The sequence below is a fragment of the Pan troglodytes genome, chromosome 11 (assembly GCF_028858775.2).
Source record: "Pan troglodytes isolate AG18354 chromosome 11, NHGRI_mPanTro3-v2.0_pri, whole genome shotgun sequence".
Classification (NCBI taxonomy): Eukaryota; Metazoa; Chordata; class Mammalia; order Primates; family Hominidae; genus Pan; species Pan troglodytes.
In genome coordinates, this window is record NC_072409.2 from 66,819,933 (window position 1) to 66,845,768 (window position 25,836).

General features: G+C 42.1%; 1 protein-coding gene across 2 annotated transcripts in view; it reads left to right on the top strand.

The window, feature by feature from the left end:
* Window positions 1-25,836, top strand: part of PCSK5 (proprotein convertase subtilisin/kexin type 5) — a 465,695-nt gene that overhangs the window by 434,198 nt on the left and 5,661 nt on the right. For both annotated transcript variants that reach the window (XM_016960969.4, XM_520079.8), the window contains 4 exons: window positions 1,018-1,195; window positions 6,798-7,015; window positions 19,363-19,463; window positions 22,550-22,736. In XM_016960969.4, coding sequence (XP_016816458.3) covers window positions 1,018-1,195; window positions 6,798-7,015; window positions 19,363-19,463; window positions 22,550-22,736 — 684 coding nt within the window. The remainder of the gene's footprint in view (window positions 1-1,017; window positions 1,196-6,797; window positions 7,016-19,362; window positions 19,464-22,549; window positions 22,737-25,836) is intronic.

Below are 25,836 nucleotides of genomic sequence, written 5' to 3' on the forward strand. Positions count from 1 at the left end.
AATCCCAGCACTTTGGGAGGCCGAGGTGGGCGGATCACAAGGTCAGGAGATCGAGACCATCCTGGCTAAAACGGTGAAACCCCGTCTCTACTAGAAATACAAAAAATTATCCGGGTGTGGTGGCAGGCGCCTGTAGTCCCAGCTACTCGGGAGGCTTAGGCAGGAGAATGGTGTGAACCCAGAAGGTGGAGCTTGCAGTGAGCCAAGATTGCGCCACTGCACTCCAGCCTGGGCGACAGAGCGAGACTCCATCTCAAAAAAAAAGAGAGAGATGCCAGGGGATCAGAGTCAGTAATAGAAGGTGATGTGATCAGAAGCAGAGGGACAGAGAGAAGCTACTGCACTGCTGCCTTTGAAGACAGAGGAAGGGGCCATGAGCCAAGGCATGCAGGTGGACTCTAGCAAGTGGAAAAGGAAAGGAAACAGATTCCCTCCTAGAGCCTCTAAAAGGAACAGAGCCCTGTGGATCTATTTTGGACTTCTGACCTCCAGAACAGTAAGATAATAAATTGTTGTTTCAAGGCCCCAAGTTGGGGATACTTCATAGGAACAGCAATAAGAGACTAATACAGTGGTGTTTTTCCTTCAGGAAGCTGGGGCTTCCCCCTAGTTAACCAGATACATGAGCTGGACAATGAGCCATTGCCAACATCCACAGGCGCCGGACTGTAGTTTCTGTTCTACCCACCACAGCTAATCCACTGAGAGATTTGGGTGGGACACAGATGAGATTTGGATCTCTGATGAGATGAGATGGGATCACTGATGAGATTTGGGTGGGACACAGAGCCAAACCATATCACTGACTTCTGTTTTCCTTGTATTCCTCATGGTCTTAGGGCAATTCTGTTTCTTGGACACTAATCTTATTTCCCAAACATATCCATCAGCTCACAGGATCATCCCATTCCTCCTGCAGCCCTCTCCTCCCTCCCGCCATGGTACACAAGAGGGAAAATACAGGGGAGACATGTGTCATGCTCGATGTCCAAATAGACATTTTTTCCCCCATGACAGACACAACCTGTGTGAAGGACTGCCCAGAGGGCTATTATGCCGATGAGGACAGCAACCGGTGTGCCCACTGCCACAGCTCTTGCAGGACATGTGAAGGGAGACACAGCAGGCAGTGCCACTCCTGCCGACTGGGCTGGTTCCAGCTAGGAAAAGAGTGCCTGCTCCAGTGCAGGGAAGGGTAAGTGCTCGGTACATTTTCCCCCATGTAATTTCACAGCCACACCAGATATCAACCCATTTTACAAATGAGGAAACTAAGATTCAGAGCACTTATAAAACCAGGTTGAAGTCTCAGTGCTAGTTAGGAGCAAAGATGAACCAATTCACAGTAACAGAAGAGAAACAGGAGAGGCAGAGTGACAGGGTGAGTTAACACAAAGGGTCAGATTGTCAAGCTGGACTCACCTGAGCAATTGATCTTCCTCAACGACAGTCCTTACTGATAATTCAAAGCATATTGGCAGCTGGGCACTGTGGCTCATGCCTGTAATCCCAACTACGTGGGAGGTTGAGGCTGGAGGATCACTTAAGGCAGGAGTTTGAACCAGTATGGGCAACATAGTGAGACCCCATCTGTAAAATATTAAAATAAGATTAGCTGGGCATGGTGCCATCAGGCTATAGTCCCAGCTTCTATGGAAGCTGAGGCAGGGGATGATCACTTGAACCCAGGAGTTGGAGGCTGCAGTAAGCTATGATTGCACCACTGCACTCCAGCCTCAGTGACAGAGCAAGACCTTGTTTCTAAAAATTAAAACAATTTGGCAAAGGGTCTCAGCAATCACAAGGCAGAAGCAAAGCATCCTTTCCTCAGAGAAGCCCAAGATCATTAATGGAGGTTCTTTTTCTTCAGCTTCAGGACTTGTTCTGATTCAGATTTAAAATTCAGGGTCTCACATTCTCCCAACCTGCTTATGTGAGGAGATCAGTGAGTGTGGAACATTGATTTACAAAGGAAATAGTTCCATTAACATCTCCATTTATTCCCCATTAATTCCCCAACCTGTCATGTCGCCTATAAATCCACAAATTACAGGTTTTGTTATCATAAACAACCTAGACACACACACTTGATGTATCCTTCTAAAAGCATTTCATGGATAAGGACTCCATTATTTTTCTGCTAGGAAGAACTGTTAGTGTTATCAGAAGGTCTGATTGCCAGCATATCCTTTTTTTCCCCCGGGCATTCCCAGTAAAGAGTAAAAGATTGATGATAGGCCTGTTGCTGACTCTTTCTACCCAATCAATAACCTAGAGCACTGGGAGTCTCCAGACCCAAATCAAGGGCTGTAACCTTAGACCTTCCTCAAATGCTTTCACCCAAATTGACACATCTCTTCGGTCCTATAGCAGTTACTGCTTGTTTCATTCATTTTAGTGCTATATGCTGCCTTGCATTTTGATTTATCGCATTCATTCACTTATTTATTTAACACATTTCATGATGAGTACTTTGTATGTATAAATAAGATGAGTAAAAGAAAGACTGACTGTGTTTGTTTTCACGCGGCTGATAAAGACATACCCAAAGACTGGGCAATTTACAAACTAAAGAGGTTTAATTCGACTTACAGTTCCATGTGGATGGGGAGGCCTCACAATCATGGCAGAAGGCAAGTAGGAGCAAGTCACATCTTATGTGGGTAGCGGCAGGCAAAGAGAGAGAATGAGAGCCAGGCGAAATGGGTTTCTCCTTATCAAACCGTCAGATCTCGTAAGACTTATTCACAACCGCAAGAACAGCATGGGGGAAACCGCCCCTGTAATCCAACCATCTCCCACAGGGTCCCTCCCACAGCACATGGGAATTATGGGAGTACAATTCAAGATGAGATTTGGGTGAGACACAGAACCAAACCATATCACTGACTTTAAGAGTTTATTCTTATTTTTATATGCCTCTTCCCAAGAAAATTATAAACTCATGGAAGAAAAACACCTCTTACGTCTTACATTTGCTTCTACAACACTCAGCACAGAGCCACGCATTGGCAGCTCTTGAAAAACACCAGCCAGGCTGGGCAGGGTGGCTCACGCCTATAATCCCAGCACTTTGGGATGCCGAGGTGGGTGGGAGGCGAGGTTAGGAGTTTGAGACCAGCCTGGCCAACAGGGTGAAACCCCGTCTCTACTAAAAATACAAAAACTAGCCAGGCATGGTGGCACGTGCCTGTCATCCCAGCTACTTGGGAGGCTGAGGGAGGAGAATTGCTTGAACCCAGGAGGCCAAGGTTGCAGTGAGCCAAGATCACACCACTGCACTCCAACCTGGAGCAAGACTCTGTCTCAGAAAAAAAGAAAAACACCAGTCATATAGATCAAGGAAGAAAGGGCCCTGCCAGACAAGAACAGAGATGGATGGCCAGGTGTGCTGGCTCATGCCTGTAATTCCAGCACTTTCAAAGGCTGAGGCGGGCAGATCACTTGAGGCCGGGAGTTCAAGACCAGCCTTGCCAACATGGTGAGACCCTGTCTCTATTAACAATACAAAAATTAGCAGGGTGTGCAGGCAGGCACCTGTGATCCCAGCTACTGGGGAATCTGTGGCATGAGAATTGCTTGAACCTTGGAGGCGAAGGTTTCAGTGAGCCAAGATTGCACCACTGCACTCCAGCCTGGGCAACAGAACAAGACTCTGTCTTAAAAAAAAAAAAAAAACAAACAGGGATGAAGCTACCTGGCTTAGCCCTTCTGCATCACCCTAGTAAGTGTCTGAAAAGATCTGGATCCCATCTTCCTCAAATCAAGTCAGTAAATACTCTCAAACACAAAAAGGGTGCTTGATCATCCTGTGATCTAAGTAGAATGCAGACCATGGAATTAAGAAGACAATTGTTCCACAGTGTGTAAAGCTCCCCAGGGCTGGTTGGGGGAGGCACAGGTTGCCATAGATCTCTTTAATAAAGAAGAAATGGAATATTCATGAGGTATAAGAGAACTCTTCCTTTAGTAAAATCAGTGTTCCACATGCTTGGCATAACCCTTGTATGTTAAATCTCTGCCTTGGAAAAGTAGGCATATACTTCTCTGCACCCTATCCCAACCCACATAATTATTTTGGTGTTTAACTCAGAGAAGTTTCTTTAAAGCCTAGGTTACTGCTTGTGCTTATGCTCTTCAAGGCTGGGAGGCTCAAAAGATGAGTCCTCAAATCAAGCAGTGGTGTTGTACTCTTTTAATCTGTTTCAATAAACTCTTCATTGTCTCTTTTAGCATTACTCCTTGATAATTTTAAAAACCTACTTAGAATTGATAAGCTTTCTTTCCCACAGTTCCTACTGATGCTTTTCATCTTTATAACAATCTATAATAAAAACAGTAGGTAAAAAAACTTTTGTATGCTGCTTAAGAGTTACAAAGTATTTCCACTCACAATATATCTTTACATTATGATTTGATTCTACAACAATCTCATGAGGTTACTGTTAGTGTCTCCATTTTACAGATGAAGAAACTGAGGCTTAGAGGGGTTAAGTGACTTGCCCAAAGTCACAGAGCTACTAATACATGGCAGAGCCAGGAGTAAAAATTCTATCTTCTGACTCTAATCCTGTGTATTCCCTCTGCTCTGTGTAGATTTCACTTTTCCCTGATGGTTTCTTTTCTTGAGTCTTATGTGGGCTTTGTCAACCATTCAGCTCATCATTGCCTTGTCTCTCAGATACCTCAGTCTTACAGATTGACACATAGTAGTCATTGTTCTTCACATAACTGCAAAAAGTGAAGGAAGTCTCAAGTTACCACAAGCTGGGCCGCTGAGGTTCAAGTGTGCTCACTCAGATCAGTGACAGGTGGCTAAATAGACCAAGGCTCAGCATGACCTAGGCATGGTGTGAGTTTTCAGCAAGTTCATGGAGCTGAATTAGTCTACAAAAAAAAGCCTATTGGGACCTGTAGTGTTGCACCAGAGAAAACAAAGATGAACCTTTAGGTTTCTAGGATAGGTTTAGTGGTGCTGATATCTAGAAATACAGAGATGAATCAGATGACCTTTAGAAGTTCATCCTTAGCAAGAATTTTGTTACCCTTTTTTATCTTGCTTACAAACCTTTGTTTACCTTCAATTAATGCACTATTTTGTTGTAGTGTTTAACAGTTAAGCTCAAATCATATTGTCTCATTTCACTAACTGACTTTAAGCAAGTTGTCTAAATTCTCTAAGCTTCAATGTTTGCTTCTGTAAAATAAGGATAATAATACCTAAATCATAAGATTTGCTATGAGGATAAACCATAAAATTTATAATTATCACTAATATACATTAATTATTTATAATGTGCCCATCATGGTCCCCACCCCTTTCTCAGTAATTACATGTTGAATTGTAGGTGCTAACATTAGTCCCATCTTATAGATGAGAAACCTGAGGCACAGAGATGTTGAGTGACTGGCCCAAGGTCACACAGCTTGTAAGTGGTATGACTGGGATTTAAAACTGTAGTCTTGTTCCAGAGGGCAAGTGCTAACTACCACACTCTAGTGTCTCATTTGTAGGTTCAATAAGGTGAAATAATGTTTATGAAGTCCCTGGAATACTATCAGGCATATTAGTAGAAACTTAATGAATAGTGGTTACAGTTATTATATTTAGCCTCCAAAAATCTTTTCAAACAAGGTTATATCTATTATGTAAACGTCAATATCACACTTGTCACCTCCTGTTTCAAAATTTGTTTTTTAATTGACAAATTAGAAGAATAATTCAGAGGTACATTTATTTATTTTATGTTATCTTTTATTTTATTTATGATAGTCTCACTCTGTCACCCAGGCTAGAGTGCAGTGGTGTGCTCTCAGCTCACTCTCCTGGGTTCAAACAATTCTCATGCCTCAGCCACCCAAGTAGCTGGGACTACACACCACATCTGGCTATTTTTGTTTGTTTGTTTGTACTCTTAGTAGAGATGAGTTTTCGCCATGTTGATTGACCAGGCTGGTCTTGAACTCCTGGCCTCAAGCCATCCTCTCATCTTGGCCTCCCAAAGTGCTGGGATTACAAGTGTGAGCCACTGTGCCTGGCCCGATGGATCTCTTTTTTTGAGACGGAGTCTCACATTATCGCCTAGGCTGGAGTGCAGTGGGATGATCTCGGCTCACTGCAACCTCCACCTCCCAGGTTCAAACAATTCTCCTGCCTCAGCCTCCCAAGTAGCTGAGATTACAGGCACATGCTACCACGTCTGGCTAATTTTTGTATTTTTAGTAGAGACAGGGTTTCACCATGTTGACCAGGCTGGTCTCAAACTTCTGACCTCAAGTGATCCACCCACCTTGGCCTCCCAAAGTGCTATAATTACAGGTGTGAGCCACTGCACCCAGCCTGGATGGATCTTTTAAATGTATCTCTGAATGGCCAGGCCAACATAGTGAGACACCCATCTCTATTTAAAAAAAAAAAAAAGATCCTTCCATTCTCTGATCCCAGCCATTAATCACAACTTAAAGCATGAACTTGGAGAGACACATGGTAGAAAAAGGCAATGGTAGCTAGCAACGATGGAGGTGCTACTAGGTGTGATAAGCACTAGGTCTTTTCATATGTGTTAGTTACCCAGTTTAATTTTCACAAATAGTAGGGGAGGGATTGGCCCAATTTACAGGTAAGAACACTGGGAATCATTGGATTCATTAGTGTTATTAGCAATGAATCTAATGAGTAAGGTAAAGAGGCTAAAGTCACTCAGCTTGTAAATGAAACCTGACCACCATGTTTTTCCACTGCATCCAATTTAGGAGCAAAGCTTACTATTCCATCTTTTCTTCTCCTTTGGTTTCAGATATTACGCAGACAACTCCACTGGCCGGTGTGAGAGGTGCAACAGGAGCTGCAAGGGGTGCCAGGGCCCACGGCCCACAGACTGCCTGTCTTGCGATAGATTTTTCTTTCTGCTCCGCTCCAAAGGAGAGTGTCATCGCTCCTGCCCAGACCATTACTATGTAGAGCAAAGCACACAGACCTGTGAGAGATGCCATCCGACTTGTGATCAATGCAAAGGTGAGAGTCTACCTGTCATTTTGCATGAGTGCGTAGAAAAATGAAAAGGTTTTCTTCCTTATTTGCCCCTTTCTCTCTTCTCACCACCTGGGAGGTTCCTCTTGCTTCCCTACCTCGTGTGTGATCCTCTCCAGCATCAGCGCCCTCTGTTCGCTCTTAACTTCCACATCTTCCCTCTAACCTGGGCTGCTCCTGCCCATCCCCCATCCTTCAAGGCCCAGAGACAGGCATCATCTCCTTGAGGAAGTATTGTTCGTTCACTCATCATTTTCCTACTCTACCTGATGAGTCTGTCTGGGGGAATTTGTTTATTTTCATTACTCCCACTATTCCCTGAGACTTCTGCCTCAAACTCTCCCAAGCTCCATGCCTCTTTTACAGAAATCTAGTTGTCTGTCCCAGAGATCCTTAAGGCTCACCATCTACCAAGGAGTCCAGGCTGATACTTTGAAGTTCTCCTTGACTCTTCTCCTTCCCCTGTTGCCTGCCCAACCCACCCACCTCCAACAAAGCTAAACTTCAAGATCTGTTGGTACTCTTTCCCAAATAGTTATCTAATGAGATCTTTTTCATTCTCACTACCCTTATCTTCCATTCTCAGTATCTAGTATCACACCTTTTGAAGCAGCCAGCAGGTCACCCCAACTCTCAATCTTGCCCCCACACCAGGTCATCTGGTATACTAATGCCAGAGTGATTGCCTTAAAATTCAAATTTCTCATTTTTCTCTACATCTTGCCATAAATATATGAGCACCATGAATGCTTCTCAATATTTAAGAATGAAATACTTCTATATTTTAATTGTTAAAACTTTCTAGAAAAATATTATTAGCTGGTAGGATACATACCTGTTCTTTTCAAAATTATCTTGGCTATTTTTAGTTCTTTTATATAAATATGTAACCAGTCAGGTTTAATTTTTTAAAAATCTTTCATTTTTAAAAAGTATTTGGATATTGAGTAGCATTGCATTGAATTTATTTTGGAGAAAACCCCATCTTTATGATCCTGAGTTATCATATTTATGAATATGGTATAATGGTATATCTCTCCATTCTATGCATTTACTTATTACACTTCAATAAACTTTTAATAAGTGTTTATGTTTGTTTTGAGATGGAGTCTCACTCTGTTGCCCAGGCTGGAGTGCAGTGGCGCGATATTGGCTCACTGCAACCTCCGCCTCCCAGGATCAAGCGATTCTCCTGCCTCAGCCTCCTAAGTAGCTGGGATTACAGACGTGCACCACCACGCCTGGCTAATTTTTGTATTTTTAGTACAGGCAGGGTTTCACCATATTGATCAGGCTGGTCTCGAACTCCTGACCTCATGATCTGCCCGCCTCAACCTCCCAAAGTGCTGGGATTACATGTGTGAGCCACCGCACCCGGCCAATAAATGTTTTTATATTTAAAAGGCTATTAAGATTTTCCCAGCAGTCCCCTTAACTTATGTCTTAAGGACTTGTCTTCCATGTATTCTAGAAGCTAGAACTACCCAGAACCACTCAGCAGCCACCAAATATGCCATGCTCTTTCATTCCTCTGTTGACTCAATGGTCTAGGGAACTCTCAACTTAAAGATTCAGCTTGAGTATCATCTCATCTCCTCCATGAAGCTTTTGTTAGTCCTCCCAGGAGTATTCTTCCTCCTTAATTCTGTAATACACTGCTTTATCATGGAAATTTTACACTACATTTTAATTAAACAAGTCCATCCCTCCTACTAATTGTGAGCCCCTCAAGCAAAGGCAAGGATTATACTACATTCATTGTGGATCCCTTGTTTCTACTCTGGAGTGTAAAACATAAGTTTTCATTCAGTGTTTGTTCACTGAATGAATGACTGTATAGGTAACAAATTCCTAATGTCTTTTTGCAAATTAAAAAATGTTCAGCTATAAGATCTTCAAATAGCCAGGCGCGGTGGCTCACACCTGTAATCCCAGCACTTTGGGAGGCTGAGGTGGGCGGATCACCTGAGGTCAGGAGTTCGAGACCAGCCTGACCAACATGGTGAAACCCCATCTCTACTAAAATACTAAAATTAGCCAGGCGTAGTGGCGGGTGCCTGTAATCTCAACTACTTGGGAGGTTGAGGTGGGAGAATCGCTTGAAACCTGGAGGCAGAGGTTGCAGTGAGCCGAGATTGCGCCATTGCACTCCAGCCTGGCAACAGAACGAGACTGTCAAAAAAAAAAAAAAAAACTTCAAATATTGTTTCTCCACTCTCCCCTCCAATCTCGTTTTATGGAATTTCTATTAAATGCAATTTAGAGTTTATTGATCTTTCCTTTGTATCCTACCTACTCTTTTATATTTTGCCTCTTTGACTCTATGTGAGTTATACTAGGTTAATTCTTCAGCACTCCATTTCATTCCCTGACTTGTTTTAGACTGTGTTCAGTCTAAAATCCAACCCATCTATTTTTTTTGTTTTCAATTTAAGTGACTATATTTTTACTTTTGAGAGTTCTAATTGGCCAGGTGCAGTGGCTACTACCTGTAATCCCACCACTTTGGAAGGCTGAGGTGGGAGGGTCACTAGAGCCCAGGAGTTCGAGACCAGCCTGGGCAACTTGGTGAAATCCTGTTTCTACAGAAAAAAAAAAAAAAAATACAAAAATTAGTCAGGCGTGGTGGCACACAACAGTAATCCCAGCTACTCAGGAGGCTGAGGTGGGAAGATCACTTGGGCAAGGGATGTCAAGACAGCAGTGAGCCATGATTGTGCCACTGCACTCCAGCCTGGGTGACAGAGTGAGACCATGCCTCAAAAACAAAAAAAAAGATTTCAAATTGTTTCTTCTTCTCATCCATTTTTATTTTAGATCTTTCTGTTTGTGTCTTATAATTTAACATATTTATGGATACTATGTCTTCATTTATTTATGAACATCTTAAACATACCAATTTTAAATACTTTGTCAAATGTTTCTATGAAATCAGTATTATCTGATTTAAATTCATGTTCTAATTATTGATCATGTTTGTCATCCTTTTTTTAAACTTTATTTTATAATTAATAGAGACGATGTCTTGCCATGTTGCCCAGGCTGATCTTGAACTCCTGGGCTCAAGCAATCCTCCCATCTTGGCCACCCAAAGTGCTGGGGTTACAGGCGTGAGCCACTGCACTGGCCTGTCATCTTTCTTAGCATTCATTTTATCTATATACTTTGGAATGCTGGTCTTAAGCTCACTGTAAATGAAATATTTTGGTTTTGGTTCTTTACTCCCTCTCTCTCTTATCTTTACTTCTCACAGTCTAGAAATTTTTCCATTAACTCTATCCCTGTCTTCAACCTGAAACTCAGTCCAGAACAAGATGTTCCAGTATTCCTGGAAGTGATATTGATGACAGCACAGATCCCATCAGCAATTCAATCAGCAGCTTAGGAGAGATCTTGTCAGGAGGTGATGTCTATGAAGGCAGAGTCCCAACATGACTCCTGATTTAAGCACTAAGCCTGGATTTTGGCGCTGGTCTTATGTAAAACACTTTTAGTTCCTATTTTGGTAGAAAAGGTGAGCTCACAGTCACCATTGCCTACTTCTAGTCCTGGAGCAGAGAAGGTGGATGGCTTGAACCTGACTACCATTTTGCATTTATATTTCCTTTATGTTCCAAAGAGATTTCATTTTCTTTGTAAGGCCATCTATCTTTATTTTGTTTTCCTCTCTTTATATTTATTCTATAATTTCATTATGTTTGAAGTAAATGGGATGTCAGAACCTGAGCTTATAAAATATTATTTTAATGCATATGTGTCACTAATGGATAATCAGATTCTTAGAAGAGGATTGTACCCTAAATTATTGCCCAGCCTCACTCTACTAATCCAAATGCCTGGTGGGATGGCAGGAGGGATACTTAAGACTTGTGGATGAAATAAGCAAAGGCCAATCTGTTAGAGCCTGCCTCTAATCCTCTTTTTTTTTCCCCTTCCAAAATGATTCATCTTGAGGCAATATGTTGATGATATAGAAACGCCAAGAATTAGGGAAAACAAGATGAGAAATCAGGTATTCCCCCACACTGGGAGAAGACCATCAGCACGTTTGCTGTCTAGCCACTGAGCTGAAATTCCTGAAAAGTATCTTGATGACATTATATTTTAAAATAACTTCTTCCCAAGTACATGTGAATATAGCCATCTCCAAGTTTAAGGTGGCTTCCAATATTACCTATGCCTTGGTGTCTCCAAATCTGCTTCTTTTCCCAAATGGTTTTCCTGAGCTCCGGTTCCATACATCCAGTTGCTGACTGAGTATCTCTGATTGGATGCTCAATAGACACCTCCAACTCCTCACCCCACTCCCAAACTACTTGTTCTGTGCTCCCTATCTGGATAAATGGCCCCACCATTCGCCCAGTTGCCTGAGACAGTAACCTGGCCATTACCCTCTGCTCCTCCCCCTCTCTCAATCCCCACATTCAATTTGTTCCCAAATCCTGCCAAACCTACCCCTTAAATATCTCCTAATTCCATCTCCCCTCTCTTGGTATTCTAGTGTCACTGTCTTAGTTCAGACTCATCATTCATTGTCTGAATTGTTTACCAATTATTTATTTAATTGGTCTTCCTACCTTTAGCATTAGTCACCCTGTAATAAACCAGTCTTCCATATGCTCTTAGACTGATCTCTTTATACAACAAATATAATGATACATCTCCACTTAAAAAACAACTCTCTACTGACCTTAGGATAGAATTTTTTTTTTTTTTTGAGACAGAGCCTCGCTGTGTCACCTAGGCTGGCATGCAGTGGCATGATCTTGGCTCACTACAACCTCTGCTTCCTGGGTTCAAATGATTATCCTGAACCAGCCTCCCAAGTAACTGGGATTACAGGCACACACCACTGCACCTGGGTAATTTGTGTGTGTGTGTGTGTGTGTGTGTGTGTGTGTATTTTGAGTAGAGATGGGGTTTCACCATGTTGGCCAGGCTGATCTCGAACTCCTGACCTCAAGTGATCTGCCTGCCTCAGCCTCCCAAAGTGCTGGGATTACAGGTGTGAGCCACCAGGCCTGGCCAGGATAGAATTTTAATTTAGTATGTTTGCGTATGAGGCCCTTCAGCATAGAGCTCTTCTCATATTCACCCTCATCTCTTACCATCTCTTCTCCCATCCTCTAATCAGGGCATAATTAGTAACTATAAACCTGAGCCAACCTCACCCACTTTCCCTCTCTCTGGAATAGTTTCTTCAGCCTGCTTTGTGTGGCTACCTCTTTCTGATCCATTAGAGTCATCACTTCCTCCAGAAAACCTCCCCAGACCCTTCATTCTATGTTCCCTTAGTACTCTGTGTCTTCATTCATCCATTTACTTAAGGCACAATGTTCTACAACTGTGAACAAGACAGCCAAGGTCCCCGCAGACCAGGCTAGTTTAATTTGTGTAATTGTACTTAGTGGTGTAGCAGCACTGTCCAGTAGAAATAAAATGTGATTGAAAATTTTTAGTAGTCATGTTTAAAAAAAAAAAAGTATAATTAATTTTAATCATACACTTCATTTATCCAAAATATTATCATTTGAACATGTAATCTACATAAAATTACTCAGATGTTTTACATGTGTTGTACTGTCTTTGAAAGTCCAATGTTTATTTTACATGTACAGCACAACTCAACTTGCACTAGCCATATTTCAACTGCTCAGTGGCTACCTGTGGCTAGTGGCTGCTGTATTGGACACCACAGTAATAACCTAGAGCAATGGTTTCAAATGATATTTTAGCAGTGGCCACCTTCCTCAGGTAAAATCTGAGGCTGAATCCTATTAAGTAAACCAATCCAGGCAGAGCTGCTCAGGTGGGAGCAGAGGAGCCACCCCAGAACCCCATCTGATGCCTCTCCATGCTCCCCTCACCACCATTCCCAGGAAGCCCCTAAAGCGACTCCATAAAAACTCTACCATATCATGGTTCCCAGTCTGTGCCCATTCACAATTGACTCTAGCACATGAAAGAATTAGCCTTCCAAACAAACTGCATTAACTAATCATTAATCTGTTATCGCTTTTTCATTCCAGAGACATATATGGTTACCACTTAAAACTTCTAACTGGAATTAGATAACAGATGAGAAAATACACTGAATTGGGGGTGGGATGGGAGTGGTGGAAAGCTGATATTATCATTGGCCATATGGTGGTAAATATTGGCTATTTGGTTTTTTGAAAAGTTGAACTTACCTCTGTTACCATCATTACTGGATGTGTGGGACCTTTATTCCAACTAGGGTTGTCTGATAAAATACTGTATTTGATTTGCGAAATCTGACAACCCTAATTCCAGCCCACTAGTGTTGTGCAGTGGGCAGCGCAGTGCAGTGGGGGCACTTGGGTCCTAATTAACATTAGGCAATCATCATTAGGTAAGCTAATGTCTCTTACCGTCAACCAATCAAAACAGGACAACACCAGCCTTTGAAGATGATTGTGGGGATTAGAGAAATGATTCATGATATTGTAAGCACAGTTTGAAAAACAATACATTTTTTTCAACTTTTATTTTAGAATTGGGGGTATATGTGCAGGTTTGTTACAAAGGTATAGTGCATGATGCTGAAGTGTGGAGTATAAATAACTGTCACCCAAGTAGTGAGAGTAGTACCCAATAAGTAGTTTTTCAACCCTTACCCCACTCCTTCTCTCCCTGCTCTTGTATTTCCCAGTGTCTATTGTTCCCTTATTTTATTTTATTTTATTTTATTTTATTTCACTTTATTTTATTTTTGAAACAGAGTCTTACTCTGTTGCCCAGGCTACAGTTCTGTCACCCAGGCTAAAGTGCAGTGACGCAATCTTGGCTCACTGCAGTTTCTGCCTACCGGGTTCAAGTGATATTCATGCCTCAGCCTCTCAAGGAACTGAAACTAGAGGTGCATGCTACCACCCCTGGCTTATTTTCGTATTCTTTGTTTGTTTGTTTATTTGTTTTTTGAGACGGAGTCTCACTCTGTCGCCCAGGCTGGAGTGCAGTGGCGCAATTTTGGCTTACGGCAAGCTCTGCCTCCCGGGTTCACGCTATTCTCCTGCCTCAGCCTCCTGAGTAGCTGGGACTACAGGCGCCTGCTGCCACGCCTGGCTAATTTTTTTTTAATATTTTTAGTAGAGACGGGGTTTCACCATGTTAGACAGGATGGTCTCGATCTCCTGACCTCGTGATCCACCCGCCTCAGCCTCCCAAAGTGCTGGGATTGCAGATGTGAGCCACCGCGCCTGGCCTGTTTGTTTGCTTTTTGAGACAGAGTCTCGCTTTGTTGCCCAGGCTGGAGTGCAGTGGTGTGATCTCGGCTCACTGCAACCTCTGCCTCCCGGGTTCAAGCAATTCTCCTGTCTCAGCCTCCCGAGTAGCTGGGACTACAGGCGTGTGCCACCACGCCTGGCTAATTTTTGTATTTTTAGTAGAGACAGGGTTTCACCATGTTGGCCAGGCTGGTCTCAAATTCCTGGTCTCAAATGATCAGTGCATGTTGGCCTCCCAAAGTGCTGGGATTACAGGCGTGGACCACCACGCCTGGCCCAAGTCTTACATTTAAATCTTTAATCCATCTTGAATTATCACCTATATGGTGACAGGTAGGGATCCAGTTTTATTCTTCTGCATACAGCTATCCAGCTATCCCAGCACCATTTATTGACCAGAGATTATTTTTCCCATCGTTTATTTTTGCCAACTTTGTCAAAAATCAGATGGTTGTAGGTGTGTGGCATTATTTCTGGGTTCTCTATTCTTTTCCATGGGTCTATGTGTCTGTCTTTGTACCAGTACCATGCTATTTTGGTTACTGTGGCCTTATAGTATAGAAATACTATGAATGTCTTTAGTTGGGTTTGAGATTTCCTGGGTGAATTAAGGATGATGATTTTGGGCATTCCCAGTCTCAAAAGTTCATCCATATGGTATCCTTGAGATTGTATTCAAGGGATGACTAGGAGTTAGTGGGTAAATCTTGAAGCTGTCCTGAGTGTTTGTACTTCTTCCTCCTGTATTTGACATCAACCCGTGAACTTGCCCAGTTGAAGTTTTCTGTCTTTGGTGCTCATTTTTTCTGCTATCATTATTTTTTTAATTTTAATTTTTTATTTAATGTTATTTTTTCATATAATTCTTTGCAGTGAGCAATCCTTTCTTTACTATAGCACATATGTCCCTTGCTGGTTAGGAAAATGTTGTGCTATCATCTGGTTTTGCAACATACAGATACAAAATCTGGAGACAGGTTTTTCTCACGGGATATAAACTAGGTAGAAAAAAAGATGAATTCTTTCCTTTTTAAGTCATTAGCTCTCATAGTAAGAAATGAGGAGGCATGAAAGAATCAGAAAAAATTTAGCAACCTACATAAGAAATTACCAGCTAAATTATATTTCGTTCACTTTGGACTGCCCAATAATTTTAGGATGTTAAAAAAGAAAAATATGTAAAAGCATGGAAGGAGGGGTGGAGCAGGAAAACACAGCATACTCAGGCTTAATATGTACCTTTCTCTGTAACTGACACCTCCATGATTATCTCATTCCTTGCCTTCACACACCTAACTTTTTACTTATCCTCTGCATAAAATTTTACTTTTTCTATTTTTTTTTTCATTTTTGGTTTTTGATTTTGTGTTATTGTTTCTTCTCCTCATAAAATGGTTTGGAATCAAAACCCAGACTGAGTAATCAAAGCCTCTTAACTCTCCCAAGCTGCATCTTTCTGTGTAGACTGAGGCCGATGAACTTACCCCAGAAGTTGCTCTGCATTTGTTGAATTCATCCCATGGGGTTCAGTCTGAAGGAGAGCAGATGGTGAACTGCTCTGAGTTTTAAAGAAATGACAAAATGCCTGTCTTTTAGGTCCCAGAGCTCCTGCAGAACCTTAGAAGCAATGATAGATGTAGGGTGTTAAACTTTAAAATAATAGAAAGCCTTCTGGAAATCAACAAACTGCCTCTTGCTAAAGATTCTGGGTACCCTAAGTGTGCAAGTTTTGCAATAAATTGGTGTAGGAGATGTAAATGCAGTCTGATTTGTCACCCAAAGCTGACATATAGTGCCCTTGGGTATTGCCTGGGATCTGGGCCTCAGACAATTTATTGTTGGTCTTCTAGAATATAACCAAACTTGGCCAGGTGCTGTGGCTCACGACTGTAATCCCAGCACTTTGGGAGGCCAAGGTGGGCAGATAACCTGAGGTCAGGAGATCAAGACCAGCCTGGCCAACATGGTGAAACCCCATCTCTACTAACAAGAGTAAAACTCCATCTCCAAAAATAAAAAGAAAAAAAAAAAAAAAAGAAAGAAAGAAAATGTAACCAACCTTATGGTAGGAATTTTGTGACCTAACCTAGTTATGGACTGTTCCCCCTCTTTTAGTGTTTTCTACTCTTAATTTATTTTATTGTAAATTGACAAATTATAATTATATATATTTATAGGGTACAAAGGGATGTCATGATATATGTATACAATGTAGAATAATTAAATCAAGCTAATTAACATGTCCATCAGGCCAGGCACAGTGGCTCACACCTGTAATCCCAGCACTTTGGGAGGCCAAGGTGGGTGGATCACTTGAGGTCAGGAATTTGAGACCAGCCTAGGCAACATAATGAGACCTCATCTCTACAAAAAAATAAACAAAATTTGGTCAGGTGCAGTGGCTCATGCCTGTAATCCCAGCACTTTGGGAGGCTAAGGCAGGCAGATCACTTGAGGTTAGGTGTTCGAGACCAGCCTAGCCAACATGGTGAAACCTCATCTCTATTGAAAATACAAAAAAATTAGGCAAGTGTGGTGGTGCACGCCTGTAGTCCCAGCTACTCAGGAGGCTGAGGCAGGAGAATTGCTTGAACCTGGGAGGCGAAGTTTACAGTGAGCTGAGATTGCGCCACTGCACTCCAGCCTGGGTGACAAAGCAAGACTCTGTCTAAAAACAAAACTAAAGAATATATATTAGTTGGGTAGGGGGTGTGCGCCTGTAATCCCAGCTACTCAGGAGGCTAAGGTAGGAGGATCACCTGAGCCCAGGAGGTCGAGGCTGCAGTGAGCCATAATTACACCAAGCCATGATTGCACCATTGCAATATAGCCTGGGCAACAGAGCAAGATTCCACCTCAAAAAAAAAAAAAGTCCATCACTTCAAATACTTAATCTTTTTTGTGGTAAGAACATCTGAAATTTACTCTCTTACCAATTTTGAAAGTACAATACATTATTGTTAATTATAGTCACCATGAGATATAATAGATCTCAAAAACATGTTCTTCCTGTCTAACTAGAACTTTATACCCTTTGACCAGCATCTCTCCAGTCCCCTCAGCCCCCCTACCTCCAGCCTCTGGTAACCACCATTCTACTCTTTACTTCTATGAGTTCAATTGTTTTAGATTCCACATTAAAGTGAGAACATGTATCTACCCTTAATTTCTCTTCATTTAAAAAAAACTCTCTTGTATGTTAAAAATTGAAGTAAGACATCTAAGCTGTATTTTAGAAAAATGTAGAATGGGCTGGGTGCGGTGGCTCACGCCTGTAATCCCAGCACTTTGGGAGGCCGAGGGGGGAGGATCACCAGGTCATGAGATCGAGACCATCCGGGCTAACACAGTAAAACCCCGTCTCTACTAAAAACATAAAAAAAAAAATTAGCCGGGCGTGGTGGCGGGCTCCTGTAGTCCCAGCTACTCAGGAGGCTAAGGCAGGAGAATGGCGTCAACCCAGGAGGCGGAGTTTGCAGTGAGCCGAGATCGCACCATTGCACTCCAACCCGGGCAACAGAGCCAGACTCCGTCTCAAAAAAAAAAAAAAAGAAAAAAGAAAAAGAAAAATGTAGAATGGGAAAAAGGAAGAATGGAAATAGGAGAAGATTGATTCTTCCATCAGAGACCACAATAACGTTCCAGAACATGTGGGAAATTCTGTATGAAGCTAGAGCTAAGATAAAAATAAAGTGGTTTTGAATTTATATCACTACAGGCAGCTTCCAACCTAAGAAGCAGTTCAGTACTAAAGGTGTTCATTCTCTAAGCTGTTGTTTGAAACTCAGAATATATTTTTCCACAGAAACATTATAAATGATTGAGCTCACAGTTCAGCCATGAAACGTCAATTTAACTATGTGAATGTAAATGACAGATCCATGGTTCTATTTCAAGTTCAAAAACCACCCTTTACAGGATTGTTCTGATGGGAAGACCTATACCAAGTTCCAACTTACAATACCAGGCACATTCTATGCCCATTAATCTTATGCTCCCATTTAAAAATTATCAGCAAAAATGTCCAGGACTTCCTAACAGAATGAGCTAGATTTAGGTCTCCTATCCCCAAACTTTCCAGAAGTTATCCCTTGATACCTGCATAGAAGAAATGTTTGGATCAGTCCTTTTTGGGATGTCTGAATTAGGAGATAAGAGTATTGTCTCCACAGGAAACAGGCTGCAGATTCAGACTTCTTCTATTTGGTGGCTCATGTGCTAAGGCAGATATGTGGTGGAAAGAGCACTTCAGCAAGGTGCAATTGCATGCCTCTATAATCCCAGCTACTTGGAGGCTGAGGCAAGAGGATCCCTTGAGTCCAGGAATTTGAGATCAGCCTGGACAACATAGCAAGACCCCATCTGAAAAAAACAAAACAAAACAAAAAAGAAAGAAAGACAGATCAATGGATTATGAGTCAACAAACTTGAATTTGAATCTTGACCATCACTATGTAACCCTAGATAGGTGACATTACATGTCTGGGCCTTAGTTTTCATTTATCAATATTTTTTAAATGAGAAATAAGATGTCAAATTTCTGAGAAGAGAACTTACAGCTTTCAAGAGAATTTCAAAGAAATGTATCACCATCATCACCACCCCAAAATTAAGAACCACCAAACAAAATGATCTGCTGAGTCCTTTTAGCCCTAGCATTTTAAGTGCCAAGTTTAGTGCCGTTTCTCAGTTAGAAACTGTCTATTCATGATTTATACAGAGTATTGCAGTCCTCCAAACACTTGGTAACATCCTCCACACTAGTTAAACAATAAGCAGAATAACAAATAAAGGTTTTATAAACTTTCTACATGATTTCTCATTCTCTGAAAATCTTTCCTCTTGCTGTAATAAAAGATCTGTCATCCCCAAATCCTCAATTTTCAGACTGAGAGTCTACATAGATTGAACTAATTGTATAATTTCTACTTTGTGTGGGAGACTTTTTTCTTTTTCGTATCCTCAATCAATTCACCCTTCTGCTTCAATTTACTTGACATATTCCTTGTTCCTAAGTGTTCCGGAACAAAGACAGAGGTTGAAATCTAAGGTCAATCTCATAACTTAGAATGTTTTCTCTTTCAGGAAAAGGAGCGTTGAATTGTTTATCCTGTGTGTGGAGTTACCACCTCATGGGAGGGATCTGCACCTCGGACTGTCTTGTTGGGGAATACAGAGTGGGAGAGGTATGGAGGGCTGGGGGTCCTGGGCCTTCTGCTGTTTCTAGAGGGAAACATGAGCTTACTTCCTGCATGTCATTCTGGGCAATCAAAATGTCCCAAAATTCTCATACTATAGAAATAGTGTATGTTTAATATTTTAAAATCTTCTACCATTGCATCATGGAATAATGGTGCTACCCACCTGTAGCCTTAGCTTTACTCAAAAGGAACTGAGAAGATCTAAGATAATGGGGAAGTTAAGTCGTGAGGGCCTCGGAATGAATTCTACATTTGTTATTCATCACCATAGAAGTTTCAGTCAACATAAGAATACTATGTCAGAATACAAACTACCTTCTCTCTTACTTCTGTCTGGTCTAAGCAGAAATGTGTGAGTAGCATAGGAACCACACAGCTAATGTTGGTCTTTTGCTTCCTTTACCCCTTCACAGTGTATTAAGAAGAATTCATTTGCAGTGTTACAGCTCTTTAGAATTTCTGGTTACTACCAGAAACCCCCCGCCATGTGAAAGAAAGAAAGGAAAGAAAGAAAGAAAGAAAGAAAGAGAGAGAGAGAGAGAGAGAAGGAAGGAAGGAAGGAAAGAAAGAAAGAAAGAGAAAGAAAGAGAAAGAAGAGAGAGAGAGAGAAGGAAGGGAAGGGAAGGGAGGAAGGAGAGAGAAAGAAAGAGAGGGAAAGAAAGAGAAGAAAGAAAAAGAAAGAAAGAGAGAGAAAGAAGAAAGAAAGAAAGAAAGAGGTAGGGAGGGAGGAAGGAAGGAGATTCATTTGCCATGGATTTTCTGAAACCATGAATTTTTTTTTTTTTCTTTGAGACAGGGTCTCACTCTGTCACCCGGGCAGGAGTACAGTGGTGCAATTACAGCTCATTGCAGCTTTGACCTCCTTGGCTCAGGTGATCCTCCCACCTCAGCCTCCTGAATAGCTGGGACTACCATGTCACTGGTCTACACCACTTACCCAAAGTTAGCCTTTGGGTTGGGGGTTTCCTCGCTATTGTCACTTCTGTGGTCACCAGAAAGATGCTACCGGAAAGGGGTCCCAGTCCAGACCCCAAAAGAGGGTTCTTGGATCTCACACAAGAAAGAATTCAGGGCAAATCCATAGAGTAAAGTGAAAACAAGTTTATTAAGAAAGTAGAGGGATAAAAGGATGGCTACTGCATAGACAGAGCAGCTGTGAGGGCTGCTGCTTGCCCATCTTTATGGTTATTTCTTAATGATACGCTAAACAAAGGATGGATTATTCATGACTTCCCTTTTTAGACCATATAGGGTAACTTCCTGATGTTGCCATGGCATTTGTAAACTGCCACGGCGCTGGTGGGAGTGTAGCAGTGAGAACCATCAGAGGTCACTCTCACTGCCATCTTGGTTTAGGTGGGTTTTGGCTGGCTCTTTACTGAAAGCTGTTTTATCAGCAAGGCCTTTATGATCTGTATCTTGTGCCAACCTCCTATCTCATCCTGTAACTTAGAATGCCTAACCATCTAGGAATGTAGCTCAGTAAGTTTCAGCCTTATTTTACCCAGCCCCTATTCAAGATGAAGTTGCTGTGGTTCAAATGCTTCTGACCACGATGCCCAGCTAATTTTTTGTATTTTTAGTAGAGATGGGGTCTCACCATGTTGCCCAGGCTGGTCTCAAACTCCTGGGCTCAAGCCATCCACCCACCTCAGCCTCCCAAAGTGCTAGGATTACAGGTGTGAGCCACTGCGCCCAGCAAGACCACAAATTTCTTGATTATGTTTTCAAACTTTAGAAAATAAGTAAATCTCCCCATGATGAAATTAACACAAACTAACATATTTACATATGAGCACTCTTTAAATTCTGGCAACAGCCCTCATTACAGTTTAGAGAAACTGAGGCTCAAAGAGGTTAAACAATTTGTTAAAGATTACAGCCTGGGCAACATGGTGAAACCCCATCTCTACAAAAAATACAAAAAAAAAAAAAATAGCTGGACATGGTGGCGCATGCCTGTAGTCCCAGCTACTTGTGGGGCTGAAGCAGGAGGATCACTTGAATCCGATCACACCAGTGCACTCCAGTGTGGGCAAAAAAGTAAGCCCGTCTCAAAAAAAAAAAAAATTATATGAGTGCTAAGTAACAAAGCTGGGATTAAACCTGAAGGATGAGATAATATGTGAGATGCAGGATTCAATGAGATAATAACAGCTGAGAAAGCACCTTGTCTGTGACTGAAACATGCCAAGGTGCTCAACAAAAGCAATTTCCATTCCTTCTTCTTTTTCTGTCATACCATACTTCCAAAGTTACAGAAGTAAAATAGGAAAGCATCTTTCCTAACCCACGTTTCCAGCACCAGTCAAGGAGCAACTTGTCGGGAGGGAAGCCACTTTCTTCTCATCTCTCCACTCTCTTCCCAAAGAGATTTAACTACTTGAGCTACACAGCCACAACCTATATTATTCTGGGGCCAGACCACAATAATCCAGTAACCACAGAGGCCAAGCAGGTCACTAACATAAATGCTGGGTCAAAGAAAACCACAGTGTAAGCTTGATGCTTGAAGGAAAGTGGAAATTGATGTATCACCTACATGTTGGTGACATAATAGCAAGTGCTGGGGATTATGTCAAATAGAAGAGTGGAAAGGGGGGGTCATCGCCACATGGGAGTGATGAATCCAGTGTTGACAGGTCTTCTAGTTTCTAAAGAGAAATTAGGAACAAGTTTACATGTGAAATATCCCACTTTTAAGATGCGGGAAATGAATGCAAAATATTTTAAACTGAAAGTCAACAGTGTGGGCCAGACAAAACTAGTGCTTGACCTGAGCTGTCCTTGAGCACAGGAGCTGTCAGCTCCTAACCCAAACTGTTCTAGACGTCTGTTCTCCCACTGTTATTAGCAGATCTCAAAGGACAGGGCCCAGCCGTGATTCCACCCCATCACAGACAGTTGGTTCTTTCACCCAACACAGTTAAAATGGGCTCAGAACACACCATCCTTCTGCTGTCCCCCACACACCTCCCTCCTTATGAAGACAAGATGAGATACAATCTGGGAACTCCAGTGCCTTGTTAATCCCTCTGCACTCAAAAGGAACCTCTTGATGCTCTTAACAGGGAGAGAAGTTTAACTGTGAAAAATGCCACGAGAGCTGCATGGAATGCAAGGGACCAGGGGCCAAGAACTGCACCTTGTGCCCTGCCAACCTGGTGCTGCACATGGACGACAGCCGCTGCCTCCACTGCTGCAACACCTCCGATCCCCCCAGTGCCCAGGAGTGCTGTGACTGCCAGGACACCACGGGTGAGGGGAGAGCAAGAGCAGCCTGCAGAGGAAGGGCATGTCCTCAGGAAGCCAATGGGAGCAGAGGGAGGGGGGGATGGAAAGTTCAGGAAAATCAATATGGCTACCTTTTTATTGAGTGCCTACTATGGGCCTACTGTACTTGAAACTTCATGTCCATTGTCTCACTTCACAAGTAGGGATTATCAGTCCCATTTTACAGATGAGGAGACTGAGGCTCAAAGAGTTGGATTCGCATGCCAAGTCCACACCAATATTAAAAGTTTCATCTGGGGACTAGGCGTGGTGGCTCACGCCTGTAAGTAATCCCAGCACTTTGGGAGGGTGAGGCAGACAGATGGCTTGAGTCTAGGAGCTTGAGACCAGCCTGAGCAACATGGCAAATCCCTCTCTACTAAAAATAAAAAATTAGCTGGGCGTGGTGGTGCATGCCTGTAATCCCAGCTACTGGGAAGGCTGAGGTGAGAGGATCTCTTGAGCCCAGGAGGCAAAGATTGAAGTGAGCTGAGATCGCACCACTGCACTTCAGCCTGGGTGACAGAGCAAGATGCTGTCTAAATTTTTTTTTTTAAAATGGTTCATCTGGAATTAGATTTTCTGCTTGCCTCCAAGACTAGAACTCAAGTAGAGCTAGCGTTTTATCTTTATGAATTTGCTTTGTTCCTTTTCTTATTCTTCCCTCTTGGGAAAAAAAGAAAATAATTAACTATCAAGGAAGCTGATGTCAATATTATCCTGATTCTGTTGAAGAATCATTCTATGAAAGTCAGCCCAAACCTAGGCCTCTCTTAGAGACTTATGACATTTTAGAAATGAATTTTTATTGAAGGCTAAGAAGTAAAACCCCCTTTACCAATTTCCAGTCCCTCAGCTATCCTCACATCTAACCCCATCTATGTGGGTACTTGGTTCTCATTGGTCACAAACTTAGAAAGATCTCAAACTGAGTGATTCCTTCAAAAAAAAAAAGAAACATGGCCAGGCGCGGTGGCTCACGCCTGTAATCTCAGCACTTTGCGGAGCCAAGGAGGGCGGATTACAAGGTCAGGAGATCGAGAACGTCCTGGCTAACATAGTGAAACCCTGTCTCTACTAAAAATACAAAAAATTAGCCAGGCGTGGTGGTGGGCGCCTGTAGTCCCAGCTACTCAGGAGGCTGAGGCAAGAGAATGGCGTGAACCCGGGAGGCGGAGCTTGCAGTGAGCCAAGATCGCGCCACTGCACTCCAGCCTGGGTGACAGAGCGAGACTCCGTCTCAAAAAAAGAAAAGAAAAGAAAAAAAAAGAAACATATATTCTTAAAATATACTCTCTAGTCCAGAAGTAGATAATTTCCTTGGGGTTCAGAAGTAACATTCACTGACAAAAAGAGATGCCATATTTGTGAGTTGGTCTATTTGTAAGTAAAGAAAATCCCAGACCCATAACTGCTACCAGCCATTTCTTTTTTATTTTTGATTAGCATTTTCTTTCTTTCTTTCTTTCTTTTTTTTTTTTTTTTTTTTGACAGAGTGTGGCTCTGTCACCCAGGCTGGAGTGCAATGGCACAATCTCGGCTCACGGCAACCTCTGTCTCCTGGGTTCAAGCTATTCTCCTACCTCAGCCTCCAGAGTAGCTTGGATTACAGGTGCCCACCACCACACCCGGCTAATTTTTGTATTTTTAGTACAGAAGGGGTTTCACCATGTTGGCCAGAGTGGTCTTGACCTCCTGACCTCAGGTGATCTGCCCACCTCAACCTCCCAAAGTGCTGGGATTATAGGCGTGAGCCACCGCGCCTGGCTTGATCAGCATTTTCAATTGGGTTTTAAGTATCATCTTTCCAAAAACGTTTTCCTTCTTTCAGCTTTCCCACCCCCATGAGCAGCTGGTTTTCCCTGTTCTTCATACACACCTACATTCAGGGTCTGATTGCCTAATATCCATTCTGTGTCAGCTAAGAATAATAACCCTCACAACATTAATGCCTTTAAATGAAACAGAAGTTTGTGCATGTTGCATGCAGAGTTTCTGAAAGACTGTTCCAACTAAGAACTATCTCGTCAGCTTTCCTGGTCCCCCTGCAGCTCTTGAAGAGCCACCTGCAGCAACCTGCAAAAGTCTAAATGCTCTTGATTACCTGATCCTTCTTTACAGAGACACTCTGCCCCTTCAAAGAAACCATATCACAAAGGCTAACCCTGACTCTGCAGACCTGGGATGGAGAATAGTAAGCAAGGCATAACTGCATATGGCACCCTAGTAATTCAAACAACCTCGAAAGGTTTTCATATTGATTCTACTGCTTCAGGCAGTATTTATCTCACAGTACCACACACAGATTGCTTATCAATCTCTCCAATGCTTTAATGTTTTCTCCAGGGAAAAATTCTATGCTGAACTTGCTAATGATTAATGTAATAATGATAGGGCTGTTACTTTAGAAGAAGAAACTCGGCTTGATAGGTAAAATCCCATGAGAATGAAAATTATGATAAAATAGGAAACTTGTTTCTCACTAGCAGAAAAGAAAGAGAAATACATAGTCATGATGTATCAGATCTAATTGATGAATATTTAATAAGCAAAAATAATTGCACCTTGGCAGCAGTGTTATATTCATTTATCTAGAATGTATATACCTAGAATGTACCTGTGTAGGATGTACCTAGAATTGCTCATGAAATTATCCCTTGAACAAGAGAGATCCAAGAAGTTCAACAAATATTTATGAAAAACCTACCGTGTAACTCAGCTTGTACATCCAACATGGCCTGATAGTTTTTTCTCTGGTTCTTTCATACTCCCATGTGGTGGGTTAAAGAATAGAAAAAAAATAGACATATTACCCAAATCATACCACCTGGATAAATGAATAAGAAGTAAGAAAAATGAGCTCATCCTCATCACTAAAGTTACAGTTGAATCTTTCCTTCCATGAAACTGTTTTGGTTACTCCATATTCTCAATCAAGGCATCAAAACAGAGGCTGGTGGATGACAGGGGTTGGAACTCTGGATTTCAAAACTCTTAATAATGGCTGGATGTGGTGGCTCATGCCCCAGCACTTTGGGAGGCCGAGGGTGGATCACCTGAGGTCAGGAATTCAAGACCAGCCTGG